General features: G+C 44.3%; 1 protein-coding gene across 1 annotated transcript in view; it reads right to left on the reverse strand.

The window, feature by feature from the left end:
- NSD3 (nuclear receptor binding SET domain protein 3) overlaps nucleotides 1-13,181 on the reverse strand; it is a 78,591-nt gene that overhangs the window by 27,423 nt on the left and 37,987 nt on the right. Inside the window, exons 9-13 of the mRNA XM_054998287.1 lie at nucleotides 12,650-12,695; nucleotides 8,888-9,018; nucleotides 6,808-6,936; nucleotides 2,661-2,787; nucleotides 1,986-2,183 (exon numbers count right to left, since the gene is read on the reverse strand). Coding sequence (XP_054854262.1) covers nucleotides 1,986-2,183; nucleotides 2,661-2,787; nucleotides 6,808-6,936; nucleotides 8,888-9,018; nucleotides 12,650-12,695 — 631 coding nt within the window. The remainder of the gene's footprint in view (nucleotides 1-1,985; nucleotides 2,184-2,660; nucleotides 2,788-6,807; nucleotides 6,937-8,887; nucleotides 9,019-12,649; nucleotides 12,696-13,181) is intronic.

The raw sequence follows: 13,181 nt of genomic DNA on the forward strand, positions 1-13,181 counted from the left end.
AAATCAGCACTCTGCTGGCTTGAATCCCACTACTGCCATGAGCTCAGTAAATGGCCTTGGGTAAGTCACTCCTCTCAGCCCCAGCTCTGCAGTTGTATTGTGAAGATAATAATGACTTTGTTCACTGCTCTGAGTTGGGCACTAATCTGTCTAGAAGAGCAGTATATAAGTGCTCTTATTTATTATTTCCCATAGATTACAATGCATCTGAGATGTATTCTAGCCTGAAGACTTCTAGGAGAACATACTGAATATTTCTTAAACAGATGCAGCAGATCTCCAGCTATCTAGACCACTTAAAATGAAAGAACATACCAACTCTTTTACATATATACAAACAAAATATGACATTGTTTAGTGGCACACATCTTCATTCCACTTCACATAGTGCCAGTATCCAAGGATCTATATTCTCTTGGTCTAAAGAACCATAACAGTTTTAAGAGGACTCTGAAACCAGAATAAGTCACTATATATGGCAGTGGAAAATAGCAAAAGACAGGCTGACATGCTAGTGATATTTCTCTCCTTGAAATGAATGTGTATGCTACATTTCTATATTTATGTGCTTGACTGTAAATCTCAGAAATAGGTTAAAAAATGGGACTAGCTTAAACAGTATCTCTGATACATAAACAGGTATATGCGTGACCGACATTATGACTTTGTTCCTGTGAGAACTATAACCTCTGGCTCCAGCTCCTGTTGTCCAGCCCAAGTATGCATTCATGTCACACATTATCACACAGAAGTCCAGTTGTATCTAGGGCTGTGCACAGGCGGGGAGATTTCCCGACGCGGGAAACCGATCCGGAATACCCCCAAATCCAGTTCTGGAAATCGCTTTGGTATGCTCCGTGAAGATTTGGAGCATACTGAAGCAAGGGGGGGAAACTCACCCCCACCCCGCCTCCCTGGGGTAACCCCTCCACCCCCACCCCCTGGGGAGACCCCTCCACCCCCACCCAACCCTGGGGAGACCCTTCCAACACCCACCCACTTACCTGGCGGTGGGAGGGTTATCAGCTGGGTGGCGGGCTGCCGCCACCACTGTGGTGGCGATGGCGGCGGCAGCACAAGGCTGCGTGGCCTGGAGCCAGGTGGCTCCTCTGCCGCCGCGCTGCCATCCAAGCCTGCAGGGTGATGGGGAAGGCCGGAGCCGCCTCCTCCGGCCCTTCCTGCCCCTCAAATGGCTGCAGTGTGCTGGCGCCACGGCAGCCATTTGAGGGGCAGGAAGGGCTTTCTCCGCCTCCTCTGGCCCTTCCTGCCCCTCAAATGGCCGTCACAGCTCCGGCCTTCCCCACCACCCTGCAGGCTTGGGTGGCGGCGCAGTGGCATCGCTGCAGCAGAGGAGCTGGTCTGGAGCCACCGCAAGGTAGGTGGGGGGGGAGGGGGGGTTGATGTTTAAAGGGCGCCGCTGCTGCTTGCAAGCAGCAGCAGAGCCCTTTAAACAATCCCCGGATCAGGTCCGCTTCAGGTTTTTTACCTGAAGCGGATCCTGAAGCCCACAGCCCTAGTTGTATCCCATGCTACTTGTTAGAGAATCACACCCAAAAGAATTTTGCTATGTAAAAGTATGTGCAAAACCACTCTCATATCTGGGCAAGAGGTTCCAATGTCATGAGGTTACTGAAGGAACCAGCAGCCTCCATTCCACACTACCACCACTATCCTGCCTCTGTACAATGGGAACACTAGACAGCACATTCCATAGAGTTGCCCCATACCTGCATCAGCAGTATGTGACTACTCTGCCCCACTCCTTTTTAATGGCAGCGCTGAATAGAATGCAATGTGGGCCACCATTGTTCAAAATGGTCCTGCTGGGATCTCCCCCACATCTCTCTACTCCTACTGCTAATTCTAGGACCAAGCTCAGTAGGATGCCTGATAATGGTGGCAGTCTAAATATCTCAAGGTACTTGCTATAAAGCCCAAAATACTTTTCGGCTCCTTCTTCTCCTGGGTGAGACTTCTGTTCTTACCTTTGCTCGCTTTGTGAATATCCTTGTCCATGGAGCAGGCAGTGCAGCAGTGCTGTGGGCAACGGAACCCTCGGGACTCAAAGACTGCTGTAGCAAACTTGCGGACGCAGGCCTCATGATAAAATTTACCACATGCGTTGACAGAGCAGCGTTTCACATCCTTGCCAGGAAGCTTGCAGGAAAAGCATATATGCTGCCCTTTTTGAGAACAGAAATAAGGAAGAGCAGCCTAAATTTTTAAGCAGAGCTTGTAACAATAAAGCAACAGGTTGGAGTAGGTAGGAGTTATCCTAGGTCATGGTATGCTTCCTGAGCCATAACTCACAGGAAAAGTACCCATTACATGCTCCTGCCAGCTTTCTATCTTTTTCAGCACTAACAGGGAGGATGCCAATAGCATACCAACGCCATTTGCTCAGTGAGAGAACGGAATCATGGAAGCTCCACAGAAGGAAAAAGGAGGCTAGGACCAAGAGAATTTCCCTTAGCTATCATGGCCATAGTATCCAGGCAAGGAAACCAGGACCACATATTTTCATAGGTAAAAAGGGAAAAGGCTGATATATTTGCTGGCAAATGCTTCAGAACATAAATTACTAAAGACAAACTGACAAGTTGCAAGCAGCACTCTCCAACTGACTAACACAATCTCTGAGATAAAAGCCATCGACTTACCATTTTTGCACTCCTGGCAGACAAACTTCCCATCAGGCTGTGAACTCAATCCTAAGCATTCTGTATGGAAGACTCTGTAGCACTCGCCTTCACAAGACACCAGAGTCTCGCCGGAGCTCTCACAAATCTTTAAGAAAATAAAACAGTGATAGAACAAAGTAATTAGCAGACGCTTTAAAGATGAGGAAGGTCAGCGAATCCAAAAGCTGAAACCTCTTCAGGCTGATGCTGCGCAACTCATGTTAACCTGAAGCCTAGTTCCAAGGTTCTATCTAGCACGTGCTGATGTGACCAAGACACAACCCAAGATGCAGCTATAGATTTGAAGAGGCAAGGCTATCTAAACAGACTCATTCTCAACTGCTGGGGGCCTCAAGGACAGGAAGCAGGTGTAACTACTGCTCCCCCATCCAGTGGTGTGCTTGAATGTACCCCTTTATCTTTCCCCATATAAGTGAATGGCTACCATTCACTTCTGAGAAGCTTACCATCTGTGTGTGATACAAGGGTTCTACCCATTAAGGATAACAGCCCCTATTTCAGTTTGGTTTTCTTCAAATCCAACCTGACGTTATACAGGGAAGAGCGAGAAGCACTAGTCTTCGGGCTGTGGACACCCATGCTCATATCTTCTCTACAAGTGGGGCCTAGCTTCTAGAGACCCAGGTTTGGGCACTCCAAAACAACATCTCTGATACAGAACGGTCTTCCTGTCTCAGTATCTACTACAGCCTTCCAGGCCAACAGATACACTGTTTCTATTTACAATACTCAATTCTGCCACAACCTGTAACAGTCCTCAGCTATTATATAATGCCTCCACACCTTTTCCCTACTGTCACCTCCAAGGGCTGCCATATCTCAGGTTTTGACCCCAATACTCATGCTTTGGGAATCAGTCAGAACACAGCACTACAGGTTGTCAGCTAGCACAAACATTCAATGACTTCTTCTGAGACTTCAAGACATCCCTGTTTGTGATTATGGAGAGTGGAGATAATATTGTAGCACTTATAGCTCAACCACATTTCTCCCATATTTAAACTTCATTTTAGTTCAATTGTTTAGTGTGGTGAACAGTCCACCTCTCTTCTAAGCCACACGATTTTAACTACACCCGATCACAGATACCACATGGTACAATTCCTTGAGATGTACTACCATTCCTAAAGCTATCCAGTGTGACATCATCAGTCTCAAGGTCCAGGATGCTGCACCTGGCAATCCTATTCACTCCCCATTTCTCCTTCAGTGCACATTACCGCCACTACAGTCTTGTTAATTCCTTCTTCTCTCTAACAAGATCATCAGGAATTATTGTCCCCAAGATCATCAGAAATTATAGTAAGTAACTGGGGCTTTTGGCTGGGATTCTCATCTGCCTCTGTGCCTATGACACATCAATGTTTAATTCTGGATGTAAGCTTACAGGCCTAGTTTAGGTAGAAAGGCAGTATTGAAATATTAAAGAGTTTAAAAAATGAAACTCACAAAGACCTGTTTTAAGTCTTGCCTTCACATTCTATGTTGCCCATTAATTGCTACTCCAAGAAGTGTTTGCTCCTTGGCAGCAGCTGGACTACAACAAATCAAGTACGTGATTCACTAGAGATAAAGTCAGGCAGAGTATCTCTAATATAACAAAGAGGTCAAGTCCAGCTGGCAACCACCTGCTGGTAAAAGGTAATTTTTTCTTTGTGAAATATCACCCCCTCCCTCCCCCACAAAAAACTTTAACAGGCATGCAATGTTTTAGTAAGAAAACTAAACTGACTGATAAAAGGCATAGAGGCTTCAACCTATTTTTTTTTTAAAAAAACCTCCAAGCTGCTAGTTGAATTATAGACCTGATTAAAATACCAAGTGAGAAAATTCTGAAAACTCTTTCCAGACTCATCTCTACTCTGCAGAGAGACTACAAACATAGGTTATTTGATACATGAGTATTTTGAGAAAAGATCCTTATTTTTTAAAAAAATCTCTGGGCTACACAGCACATGATAAACTCCCATTATTTCAGTCAACTACAGATCCACAGAACCCCACACTCAAACATTGCAATCCTAAACAGAGCTACACCACTGAAGTCAATGGGGTTAGATGGGTGTAACTCTACTTAGGATTGCACTGTAATTCCTGATGTTTGGGTTAATTAATTTTGTAACAGCCACAAGCCATTAAAATGAATACTTAGAACAAAATGTTCACTGCATTTGCCCAGCAATAAAATACAAATTTACACAATAGTTTTCAATACATGATAATTTACAATACTAATACACATTTAGACCGAACAGAAAACATCTAAAATTAATATGAAACAACTCTCCACATCTGATATCACCAGACAGATTGGTTCAGATGACAATCCAGCTCTCGAGGATTAACAAAATCCAGGTACATTTTGGTCAACAATAATATAACTTCCTATGTAATTTGCTTGCTGTCATCTGCTAGCAAAAAAGTCCATTTTTGTAAGGCAGGCCAATGGCCACAATCTTTTAATAGAGCAGGAAGACTCTTATCACAGGCACTTGCGGTTATATGGAACTGAACAAACAGTTAGGCCAAGGCTCAACTTCATCAGTATTCCAAATACAAAGAGAATGAATTTAGAGGCTTGGGTCGGTATCTACCAGCAAAAACACTGGATGGAATTAACTGGAAACAAAGGAGGGCAAAAGAATTTCTTGATGAGAATTTATCTGCGTTAGCTGAACAGCTTTCAAACCCATGCTGGCATCATACTACATAATTGAGTAAGCGTATTCTAGACGACTCACCCTGTTATCCTGGTGCAGGTGCAGTCCGAGCAAGCCTCTGGGGCTTCATAAGGGCCCACAGGTCAGCTCCGCCCTCCTCAGCCCTGACTGGGCCCAGCCGGTATGGGGTGTGCCTGGCTGGCCTACACTCTGCCTCCAAGCCTTTCAGCCAAGTTTGTATCTGCTGGGGGGGAGGGGGAGCACAGCTTTCCTGCTCTTCCCCCACTGTGGGAGGGGGTGCATTACACTTGCATTCACTCCCCCTGAAGTCTTTCCCTCAAGCCTCGATCAGCTGTGGGGGGCGGGGAGGCCACGTCTTCTCACCGTAGCTTTGCAAGGCAAGTAGACCTGGCCTCTGGACCTGCAGAAGTCAGATCTACTCACCATGCCTTTGCAAGGCAAGTAGACCTGGTTTCCAGACATGTGGAGGCCAGGTCAACTCACCATGGCTTTTGAGGGGTGAGTAGACCTGGCCTCTGGATCCACGGAGGCTGGGTATACCCAGCAATAGCTTTGCAAGGCAGACCAGTCCTCCAGATATGCGGAGGCCAGGCTTACTCACCATAGCTTTGCAAGGCCAGGACTACTCGCCGTGGCAAGTAGACTGCCATAGACTTGCAGGACAGGAATTCCTGGCCTCCATCCTCTCAGAGGCCAAGCTGATAGGGGGGAGGTAGGGGAATGCACCTCCTGAGGCGTGCTCCCTAATGGTGCAGCACACTCCTGCTCGCCACAATAGGATGATTTCAGCCCAAAGTGGGCCCAATTCAACCCACTGTGGAGCGCAGGAGCGCTCCAGAGCCCTTCCCCTCCACCAACAGCGCTCCCAGGCTCTGCAGCTGTCCGATTTGGCCTGAGGAGGCAGCAGGACAGATGGGCCCACCTTCCAGCCCTTCCCTGCTGTGATCAGCTGCTGCTGCTGCCCTTCTCTGGCCCAGATCAGGGCACTGGGGAGGGGGCAATGCCAGCCCTGGCCACCCTGCTCTTCCTCTGCCCCGATCGAGGCGCTGAGGAGGGGGCAATGCTAGGCACAGCTTCCCTGCCCTCCCTCTGCCCAGATCAGGGTACAGGGGAGGCGGCAATGCCAGGCCCGGCCACCCTGCCCTCCCATCGAAGGGATCAGGGCATAGTGGAGGCAGCAATGCCTGGATTGCCTGCCCTGCCCTTTCTAGAGCCTGTTGTATTTTTTCTCCACAACGGGCTTTGTTATTAGTTTTAAAATAACATACCATGGTGTCCCTCTAGCCCTGAGTAAACAGGATTTATATCAAAGCTCAGTGGTATGCATGTTTATCTGAAGTAAGCTGTCTCAAGACTTGCTCCTGGGTGAGGGTGCATGGAAAAACAGCCTTGATCGCTATATCCCATTCACATCTTTTACCTACCTGACACACAGTGTCTCTCTTACTGGTCCCAGAACCTCTTCTCGATAAACTAGAGTCCACGGACTGTACATCAGAAGCATCAGCATCTGCTGTAGCTGAAGGACTGTCTGACTGCTTTCCAAAGCTACCCTGAAAAAGGAAAACCATAACTATTTAAAAGACTACCTACAGTTAAGAATTAATGCAAATGCCACTATATTAAAAAGCCATTTCCCACCTCTCCAGCAATGTCTTTCCTGAGACAGAGCTGGTTCCCTCCAGGTCAGACTCAAGAATTTTATAAAATATGGAAGGCAGCTAAAGCTTCCAGATTTCTGGATATCTTTCAAAAGGGCAAACTGAAATCAAAATCACAGACTGAATTGGAATATAAAACAAAAATCCCTTGGTTCCAATACTACCAGTTGCATAATCTTACACAAAAAACAGAAATAAAGACCTTAATAGATAGGCCTCTAACACCATTCGAAAATCTTATGAAATGAGACCTAAACAGTGTAAAAGGCCTAACATCTGTATCATATAAACTGCTAAATCAAAAACTATGAGAGATCATCACTGTTCCGCAGAAGGCATGGCAAAAAGACTGTGGAGGTGAAATAAAAGAAGAAGAATGGAAGCAAATCTGGACATCTAAAATATTCACTTCCACGACTGTAAATATAAAACTTCAAACTTTTAAAATTTTCACAAGATGGTACCTAACTCCGTTAAAGCTCCATTATTGTAATAACAATAAAGATCCCAGATCTGAAAACTCTGCGGGCAAATCAGCATGTTTTTGCACTGCTAGTGGGCATGCCTCAAAATTCAAACGTACTGGGAGTTGGTTATTAAAATCATTGAGAAGATTACAGAACATACAATACGCCATAAACTAGAAGTAATGTTGCTTAATTTATGGCATGGAACTAAGATGCCCACCTACAGGACAGATCTGGTCTCAACATTGTTAACTGCAGCAAAGATGACCATAGCCCAGAAATGGAAAAGTGACCGTGTACCTACCATTAGGCAATGGATAACAAAAGTCTGGGACCTTTTAATCTCAGACAAGATAACAGAACAAATAGCTTCTTCAGAAAACCCCAAATGTAAATCTTTTTTTATGGAAAGATGGCTTCCCTTCTTAAATTACATCACAGAGAATCCCACTGAGGAATATGAAATACTAAAGAAATATATTGATATCTGCATTTATTGAATGTTTGCACTTGTAAATTGCATTGTTGCTTCAAAAGTGTTTGGAATCCTGTTCTTGTTTATGCTTTATTGTCTACATTGTTAAAGTTATGTGAAAGTTACATAAAAATGAATAAATAAGTTTTTTTAAAAAATTCATTTCCTATACACTGAATTTTCTGTCTTCTAGCTCTCATTCTATGTCAACTCAGAACATGTTTAGTTAATTTTGTAATAGCCACAAACCATTTTTAAAAAAATACCTAGAACAAAATGTGGACACTTCCATTTCCCCAGCAATAATACACAACTGTACACAATAAATTTGGAAAATACAATAATTTATAACTTCCATCTTGTAAACTACAAATAAATTATGTATGGGGGACTAATACTTCAAACTGTGCTTAAAGAGGGAAAACTATACTAAAGTGACACAAATTATTTGACAAGAAAAGCAGATTCTGCAACTTGTACAAATTATGCAAGTATATCTGATTTTATTTATTTTACATGATTTATTTTGCTAGTCAAGAAAGAAGGTGAAGCCTCACTTAAGCAACAATTCTGCAACTTCAGTCAATGCCCACACTCACAAGCATATTTTTGCAACCATAAGGGCCAGATTCTTGCTTTTCTTAAGTATAAGCTATACTTTTTATAAAGCTGAATTCTGCAACCTAGAACATATTTTGTGAACATATTTTGCTAGAACGTATTTTGCTGAAGAATCAGAGGTTACATGGCTCCCCTGTTCATAATGTTAATTTCTGCCCCCTCTCTAATCTATCCTCTGGCTTTCTCATCTTCAAAGTCAAACACTATGATTTTCAAATCTAGCACGACTTCTGTTTGCCCATTTCAAAACCACAGCCCAGAAGAAACTTCACATTTTTACCTGTAGGTCATTAAGTCCTCTTGAATCAGAGTCAGATGTATCTCTGTATGCTGAGCTAGTCAGTTCCACATCTGTTGAGGCACGACTTCTTTTCTTTAGAGGCTTACAAGAATCTGAAATCTCACTGGCACCTTAACACAACATGCTGAAATTAATTTTAAAGACCTCTCAAACATATTAACAATTGATGAAGACAAAAGTGGGAAAGGAGGCAGCTGGCAAAACTCTGCACTTACTACAAAGCTTTTTCAAACAAAACTGTGCCATGGAAATATTTCACATCATCCAATAGCAAACTCAATGGTCCTGTGCCTATCAGTAGGAAACTGACATGAGATCAACCCTCAAAAAATATCAAAGGTTTCTGCAGAAACAGGGGACTCTCCGGGGATGCAGGAAAAACATTTGTTTGTAAATTGAAAAACAGCAATAGCAACAACAGAAACAGGAGAAAACAGAAACAACATAAAAAGGGCCAAGCACATTAATTGCCCTTTAGGAGGCATGGAACACTAAGGGCAAATGAACGTTAACTGAAGAAAGGAAGACACAATACTGAGGTGGGGAGGAGAAAGTGGCCTGAATGCATCTTTAACATAGTACTGTATCCAACAGAGGAATTAGATATGAGGCACAGTCTGAGCCTGACCTTATTTCCCCCCAACCCCTTCCAAGATACTATAAACAGTTAAGAGCTCTGATCCCTTTGAAGTAAAATTAGTGTATGGGGGGGGGCGGTATTAGGAGTGGAACAAAGGTGACTTCTCTGATCCTGACTGTACCCCTTCCCCTGCTTCAAGGACATTTCCAGTTGGGAGCAAGAGTCCTTAACAGCCTATTGTATTCTGGAAGAGGCAATTAGGTTCACATTAGGGTACCATTAGGCGTGCATCCCTCAACCTTCCTCATTTCTGCCATACAGCCAGGAGATAGAGGGGCAAAGATCCCCTTCTATTCCCTCCTTCTTTGTTGTACCATTCTGTGCTACATGCGCAGTTTTCTGCTCACATATATATGAACTAATTCTAGTATGGTAGTTGTGCCACAGAACGAGACTGCTGAATTTCAAGACTGCATGAACATCTTTGCCCAGAGCTCAGCAGTCCAAGTGTAGGGGAATTTCACCATCTTAGTTGAGACCAAGAACATATTCTACTCCACTGTTGGCAGACAGCCATTGGGGCAGGGGGGTTGATAACCTGCTGCCCACCTGTCTGTCTGCATCCTAATAGGGCCAAGCTGCTTTAAGCCCACTCAAGGGGGTGAAATTTTCAACAACTTGTTTTGTCTCAGAACACAGAACTCCCTGTCAAATTGCTCTGGAGAGTCTCCTCAGTTACAAAAGCAGTTTGCCATGCGGCACAGAGAGCTGATGTGTAGAAACAAAGGGTGTGCCGTTCAAGACCTGAATTTAGAAAAAAAAAGGCGCATTTTCCTGATTCAGTAAAATTCAGCTTTTCCAGATCAAAATAGGTAATACCGAATCAGATTCGGTATTCCAAACTAGAGATGGGCATGAACCGAAATATGAACCAAAGTTCGTGATAAACTGGGCTGGTTCGTGGTTTGCGAACCGGTGGTTCCTCAGAGCCCATTTCAGACGAACTGCCACGAACTTTAGGCTGGTTCATTTTTTGGTTCGCCATTGCAGACAGCCTGGCGCCGATAAATCAGTTTCCTAGGCAACAGGGGATGGATTTCCTGCAGACCTTCTGCTGGCCTGGAGGTGACGATTTGCTAACCTGGATGTGATGTTTTCACAAACCAAACGAACCGGTTCGTGAACTGGGGCAGGTTCGTGAAATGCAACGAACCATGAACTGTATGGTTCAGTTTTTTTCCAGTTCGTACCCATCTCTATTCCAATTTGGTAAAATTAATTCGGTAAACAAGGCTTTGCTGTTCCTCTGCAATGAAACAGCAGTTCCTGCCTTTTTTGCAGCGGTGTGTGTAGCATTTTTCAAGAAAACGCTACCACGTTTGCTAGGAACCTACTCCTCCAAGGACACCCCCCCCCAAAAAATTTCAAACAGATTGGACCGCAGGGGGCAATTCTATGGACTCCTGAACAAGGTACCCCCAGCCACTCCATTGTTTCCTATGGGGGAAAAGTCAAAGCTGACTCCCACTGCACAAACACACTGGGGCAAGGTTGCCAAGACACACTCCCAATGCAAGCTGAGCTCATCCCAGAGAAAGCCCAACAGAAGCAAATTAAAGCATGGTGATGGTACCCACTAGAACCAAAGTGAAGCAAGGGGACCAACATTACACCCAATCACATCCATTCCACCCAAAACAAACTGAAGCAAGAGACACTGTTGCAACCTAACCCAAGAGAAGCAAACTGATGCAAGGGAATGCCTTGTACTTGTGGCTGGGTACTGCTTGGTTTTGTTCTTTGCCTAAACACTGCCTGTACCCAGTACCTGGCTGCTTTGAATGACACTGGTTCTGTTGGGCTAAACTGCAACAGTGTTGCTTGCTTCTGTTTGGTTTGGGTGGAACAGGTATGATTCTCTAGTGTAATGTTGGTCCCCTTGCTTCACTTTGGTTCCGGGAATATTCCATTCCCTTGCTTCAGTTTGCTTCTGTTGGGCTTTCTCTGGGATGAGCTCAGCTTGCATTTGGGAGTGCGTCATGGCCATGGTGACCTTCCTCCAGTAAGTTTCTGCAGTGAGAGCCAGCTTTGACTTTTTCCCCTTAGGAAACAATAGTGTGGCTGGGGGCACCTTGTTCAGAAGCCAACAAAATTAGTCCCTGGGGGTTAGCCTCTGTGGTGGAGTTTGCTTGAAAAATGACCCCTCCCCCAGCCAGCCCCCCAATTGATTTTCCCATAGGGAATAATGGTTGAATTAAATCAAAGTTCTCTAATACAGCCAAACCAAATTAGAGAATCGGTTAGGTATTCCTAGCATTCTAAATTATTTGAGACTCCACAATACCAAATCTAGATCCCCTCCTTTTTTTTGGTGCACACCCCTAGTAGAAAAGCCAAGCCTAAATGCTTCATAGGCATGTAGAACTAGCTGCATGATTCTCATACAGTCAACCCACACCCAGCTCTTCCAAATCAATGCAAAGGCCCACTATGTTAATTCTTAATGTTGGAAGGCAAGACAGGTAACTCCTGTTTTGAACCAACTTTCAAAGCAACTTTACAGTCATGCTACAAGTTCATGCGTCCAATGACCCCAGTTCTTTCTCCTTTAAGTTATTCACTAGTTGGCAAGCTATGAGCAATAGAGCCCATCAGCAAGCCACTCTTTCATCTTTGTTACTTGGGATTCAAAATCTCTTGATAGTATGACGTTTGTGAAGCTATGCCTCATTTCCCTAAGTAACTATTCCTGTTATCCATAAAGCAGCAGAGCTATATGAATTAAGATGTCCTATGTTGCAGGGCAAGCAGTTGTCTGATCTGGGGCCAGAGCACCTAAAAGGTGACCTCATATCTGCCCTGATCTGGATGGTCTGGACTAGCCCATTCTTGTTAGATCTTGAAAGCTAAGCAAGGTCATTCTTGGCTATTACTTGGATGGGAGAGCACGAGGAAGTCTAAAGACATTACCAGAAGTAGGTAATGGCAAACCACCTCTGTTCATCATATGCCTTGAAAACCCTATGGGGTTGCAATAAGTCAGCTGTGGCTTGACGGCACTTAACAGACATACCTCTCATATTTACACAACATGGAAAGGCACTGATGAGTAGAAAGGGGCTATAATCCCAAAATATTGGTTTAGTAACAGCCAAACTTACCTTTCTGCAATCCAGTCTTCACTGCTGTCTGTGGGACTGTTTCTACCTGTTTGGACAGGAAAATGAAGAGTTAATATAGGAATTTCCTGTCCTCTAGTTTAAAAGAAGACATTTTAATGCAAGAAATTAGCATTTGGGGAACCCCACACTGTCAGCCCATCCCATCTCCACACCCACCTCCCAGTCCATAAGTGTTTCTGTTCCACTAATAATAATTTAATTGTGGTTGCTTTCCCTGAATACCAAGTGACATGGCAGGTCTGGCTCTACTTCAAATTATTCCTTTTTGTGCATTAAGTGATGGGATGGCTTTAACTTTGATCCAAAAAGCAAGCAAAGAGGTTTTAGTATCCAAGCCTTGGGCTACAGAAAAACCTCCCAACAGCTAAGAAAATAGAGATAAACATGACACTCAGATTACATGTGACGCAAAAACTTACTGCCCTGTTTTAAAAAGGCTCTTCCAGCCAGCAAGCACTTGAGCTTCTGAGGCCCTGGGCTGTTTCTCTGTATAGAGTGCTGCAAAGGCAGA

Source organism: Eublepharis macularius, chromosome 14 (assembly GCF_028583425.1).
Source record: "Eublepharis macularius isolate TG4126 chromosome 14, MPM_Emac_v1.0, whole genome shotgun sequence".
Taxonomy (NCBI): Eukaryota; Metazoa; Chordata; class Lepidosauria; order Squamata; family Eublepharidae; genus Eublepharis; species Eublepharis macularius.